At 47.6% G+C, this 5,301-nt stretch overlaps 1 protein-coding gene across 1 annotated transcript in view; it reads left to right on the forward strand.

The window, feature by feature from the left end:
• Positions 1 to 1,973, forward strand: part of OLFML1 (olfactomedin-like 1) — a 28,526-nt gene extending 26,553 nt beyond the window's left edge. Inside the window, exon 5 of the mRNA XM_005873929.2 lies at positions 714 to 1,973. Coding sequence (XP_005873991.1) covers positions 714 to 1,504 — 791 coding nt within the window. The 3' untranslated portion in view covers positions 1,505 to 1,973. The remainder of the gene's footprint in view (positions 1 to 713) is intronic.
• Positions 1,974 to 5,301: the final 3,328 nt, after the last annotated feature.

Below are 5,301 nucleotides of genomic sequence, written 5' to 3' on the forward strand. Positions count from 1 at the left end.
AGAGAGAGAGAGAGAGAGAGAGAGAAAGACAGAGAGAGAGAGAGAGAGAGAGAGAGAGAGAGAGAGAGAGAGAGAGAGAGAGAGAGATTATACAGTAGAAAAGAGATCTATTGCTTCAAAAATACTGTGGAACAAACAACACCAAAACTGAATAACTTAAAACAACAATCATTTGTTCTCATGGTCTGTGATTGAATTAGGGTTTGTTGATCTAGGCTGGGTTGAACTGGGGTGATTTGGTTCTGCTCCAAGTGTCTCTTATCTTAGCTAAGGCATGTTTTGTTCTGTTTTCATGGCAATGTCAGAAATAGATTTCTTTACCCTTAATATTTAGCACTGTTCTGGGAGTATTATATGCTAAGATATCCAATAAAACCTTGGCAAATGGAATTGAATTAGGCAGCTTCACACCTAAGTCATTCTCCCTGTCTCAACCCCCAAGTGCTCTAGAGAGTGAACAGGGCTTTTGACAGCAAGTGGCTGTTCGTATCCTGACTTGAATGAAATGTTGACTCTTCTAACTGGACAGCAACTCCCTTAGCAGAGGCCCATTTACTCATTTAATTATTTGATTCATTGAATCATACCATAAATTGTCATTGATCTATGTGATAACTTCATTCTAGACAATGAAGGGGGAAAAAGCCATCTTTGAGAAAAGCAGATATTTCATGTTTATAAAGTAACCTTCCCTTTTTCTCCTGTTTGGCCAGGCTGTGACAACATGCTGATGGGCATAAAGTCTCTGAAAATAGTGAAGAAGACTCTGGACACAGATGGCTCTTGGATGAAAGATGCTGTCAGCAACTCTCCAAAGGTTTATTTCTTAATCGGATCCAGAAACAACACCGTTCGGGAATTTGCAAACATGGGGGCACTCCTGGAAGATAGCACCAAGCCACGCCCCCGGAAGCTGATCTTACCACATTCCTGGCAGGGAACAGGCCAAGTGGTCTACAAAGGTTTCCTATTTTTTCATAATCAAGGGACTCCCAATGAGATAGTCAAATACAATCTGCAGAAGAAGACTGTGGAGGATCGGATGCTGCTCCCAGGAGGGGCAGGCCGAGCCCTGGTCTACCAGCACTCCCCTTCAACTTACATTGACCTGGCCGTCGATGAACACGGGCTCTGGGCCATCCACGCAGGGCCAGGCCTCCATGCCCACTTGGTTCTCACAAAAATTGAGCCTGGCACACTCGGAGTGGAACACTCATGGGACACTCCATGCAGCAGCCAGGACGCTGAAGCTGGGTTCCTCTTGTGTGGGGTCCTCTATGTGGTCTATCGTTCTGGTGGCCACGGCCCGCATCGCATCACCTGTGTCTATGACCCACGGGGCACTATCAGTGAGGAGGATCTGCCCAACTTGTTCTTTCCCAGGCGGCCGAGAAGTCATTCCATGATCCATTACAACGCCAGAGATAAGCAGCTCTATGCCTGGAATGATGGAAACCAGATCATTTACAAACTCCAGACAAAGAGAAAGCAGCCTGTGAAGTAACGCATTACAGCCGGAGGGAGAGCGCCTTGGCCTTGGAAACTGCTCTCCAGGATACTGAGGCCACAGCCCCTTTGCAATACTGTCTCCCTCTAATCACACACAGTGAGAGGGTCTAGAAGTCGGAATGCATGTGCCTCCTCCCAGATGTTGCTGCCTTAGAGATCTTCCAAGAGCTTAAAGGAGAGTCTGGCATTCAGAAATTTTCAACAACTTCCATTACCCGTCCAAACGTCTTGCGATCAAGGCCCTCCACATTCTGATCCAGTTTGCTCCCAGCCTTTTCTTTTGCTAGCATTGACTCTAACTCTACCCACCCCATCCATCCCTCCAAGCAGTCAGACATGCAGGACATCCTCTGATACTGCTGGCTTTTCCCTCCTCTGGCCTTTGCTCAGATGCTTTCCTCTTTCACAAATGCCTTTTGATATTCTTCCATGTTTACTGCCTAACTAAAGTACGCTTTTTTATTGATGTTTGATCTGGATTTCCCCTAGCTCCGCCTCTTTACCAAGCTAGGCAGATAGAATAATAAGGTAAACACATTAGCATTTGAATACCACCTTCCAGGTGCAAAGTGTTTGCACCTTTGTTACACATTTAATTCTTATCACGGTGTTGTATGCAGAACAAATCTTTAAAGTTGCCATTTTAGAGATGAGAAGAGCTTAGGTGAGCCATTTAAAATAACATAGCTACAAAATGAAAGGCAGAGCAATAAAATACTGCAAGTCCCATAGTTTTGTCATTGCCCAAGGAAGCACCAAATACAGGGTGTCTCCAAAAAATGTATACACCCTTTAACAGCCAACAGCTCAATTTTGAAAATGAAATGTATTTTAATAAACACTGCTTTTATAATTATTCAAAGTGTGTGTATATACATTTTTTTGGGGGGGGGACACTCGATATGTATGTTTGTTCACCCAATCTTTATAAGCAATACGTTCATCATTTCATACCAAAAATAATGGTCTTCCCTTTAACTACTTTTCATGTTCACACAAGACCTTCCTATAGGCCTTTCAGAAGCTACTTCCTCCAGAAAACTAGTCTGCGGATGAGGACCCAACCTCTAGCCTCATCTGGTCTTTATTCCCCAGCATCTCTCTTCTTGCTTGAAATACAATAAAGCTGACACTAAGCAAACAAACTTCATCGGGTTAATTTGCCTACATGCCCTCAAGCAAAGCAGTTTCAGGCCTGGGTTTATGGTGAACAAGCCTCAATACACTGAGGCCCTTGGTAAATATTCTGGAATCTGGATGGAAGCCAGATAGCCTGCAAGTGACTCCCTGCCACAGCAGGCATGCCATGTGGCACAGGGGACAGAGGGCAGCTGTGCCTGGCCAGAGGGGCTTCTTCAAAATCGTTCCCACGACTTAGTCCAATTCAGCCAGGTTCGGGTCACAAGTGCAGGCTCTGGTGCCAGTCCGTGTCATGTGCGGAGGCCCCTGTGCTTCCAGGTTGGTCACATGAGAGGGTTTGCTTTGTATACTTGCAGCTGTTTTCCAGACTCTGCCAAGCTCAGGCCGGGGCCATAGGCAGTGAAGAGAGGTTTTCTTCTCTGTAGCATTTGAGTGGATCGTTGGCAGAATGGGATTACTCACCCCATGGATACTTTGCAATTACCCACCGTTCTAATAGAGTGATACAGAAAGCTCAAATCCATCGTGGAATGAGGCAGGTATGCATGAACATGATGATATTACCCGGTCCATGGGTTTGGGGACATTCCCTACCCTATGGGTAAAAGAAGATTACCCATTTCACAGGGAGAAGGGATGTGAACTGTCTCTCAGAGGAGGGGAGAGTAGAGTTATTAGCAAGTGGAGATACGTGCGAGTCCTGGGCACATGGTTCCTTTGGAAGCACAGAGGAGAGGATGACTTTCATTTGTGACCTGCTTTGTTTTTTTGAATTGATAGTTTTGCAGGGTGCACTTTTGACTAACAACCCACATGGTGCCTGAAATTCCTGCAGCTAGAGTCACTCTTTTAGGTCAAGACATTTTCCCCAGGAAGCCCCTAGTAATGTGCCACTTTTGTACACTTTTGGCTTCTTCCAGGTAAATCGCCTTTTAGCTCTGGGGTTTTTGTTGGATTTTAGTCCAGATTAAAGTCCCTATGACCTATACTAATGGTTCTTAAACTTTACTGCATGTAAGTACTTGAGGAGCTTTTAAAAATCCTAATGCCAGGCCAAACCCCCAACCCATCAAATCGGAACTTCTGGAGGTGGGACTCAGATACATTTTTGAGTCCCCTCCTCCAAAGTGGTTCCAAAGTGCAAATATGCTTGAGAGTCAGTGACTGACACCATTCTTTAAAGTGATTTTTTTAGAGCAATGGCATAGTTCCGAGAACAGACTAGCATCTTCTGGGGGCTGGGGGCTGGGCAGTGGATCCCCTGGGGCAATGACATGTGGGACTTGGGAACACCCATGAACTCTGAACTGCGGCAGCCTCCTCCACAGAAGCCTGCCTGCTGCTATTTTAAGGAAGTGAAAGAGAACTGGAGGGTGTCCTGTTGTAACACAACTCTTGTGGGCCCCAGCCTTCCTCTGCTGGCTTTGCCCTTAGTCTGCTTCTGGCCAGGTTCCTGCGGTGGCCGGAGTCTCATATTTGCCAGGCTGGCTTAAGTCCTGTTCATATGTACATCTTCTGGGCACACTGGTAATTTCAGACCACCGGGGTAATTTGTAAAAAGATGTGTCTTGTGGCGTTTGTCAACACTCCAGCCTGTAGAAATGTGGAGAAAAAAACAAAAACTGAGGCCAGGGCTGTGGTGACTCCTGCCAGAGCTGGGGACTATGCCAGAGTCCCTGGTGTCACTGCCATCTGAGGCCCACACAGGGATTTTAATCAGCTGAACCGAGCAACTAGTGCTTGGAGGCCTAGGCAGGGCAACAACCTAGCAGTACAACCAAAGGGGATTCAGGCCACGCACTAGGCAGTGATGGCGAACCTATGACACGTGTGTCAGAGGTGACACGCGAACTCATTTTTTTGGTTGATTTTTCTTTGTTAAATGGCATTTAAATATATAAAATAAATATCAAAAATATACATCTTTGTTTTACTATGGTTGCAAATATCAAAAAATTTCTCTATGTGACACGGCACCAGAGTTAAGTTAGGGTTTTTCAAAATGCTGACATGCCGAGCTCAAAAGGTTCGCCATCACTGCACTAGGGGAAGGCTTTGGACGGGTCTTCAGGGCCCGGTCCTGCCCAGATTCTAGAATCCGTTCCTATGGTCAGACAGTCAACGCTTTTCTTGGGTCTGTGGACCCCAGCCTTGGTGCTGGGCACCAGGAGCTGCTTCTTGTCCTCAGCTGTTCACAAGGCAGGGCACCAAGGCCTCTAGATGGCGCTGACCACTAGAAGGACCTCCACCCCAAGTCCAGGGGCTCAAGTGTATGGGGACCCTCGGGTGCCTCAGGGCCTTCCATACTGAGGGGCGGGCTGGGGTTGGACGGGGGAGACAGTGAATGAGAGGCTTCCCTCTGGCCAACCTCAATTGGGTCAGAATCGCACCGGCCCGGGAGTCCGGCCATCCAAAGGGTAGTAGCGCTGTGTGTGCCTCTAAGAGGTTTTTCTGTGGCTTCTTTCTCTGCAATTCGCGGCACGAATTCCCTCTCTGCTTCCCCGTTTTCCTCTCTTTCCGCCGGGGAATGGTGCTGAAGGGCCGGAGAAGCCCAGGACTGAGAGCCGGGAACCGTCCGGCGGCCTCCTGGGGCGGGAAGGGTGCGGGGATGGGAAGGTGACAGGGCGGGGCGGGGCCCTGGGGGGCGTGGTC

Source organism: Myotis brandtii, unplaced genomic scaffold, assembly GCF_000412655.1.
Source record: "Myotis brandtii unplaced genomic scaffold, ASM41265v1 scaffold422, whole genome shotgun sequence".
NCBI classification, from domain to species: domain Eukaryota; kingdom Metazoa; phylum Chordata; class Mammalia; order Chiroptera; family Vespertilionidae; genus Myotis; species Myotis brandtii.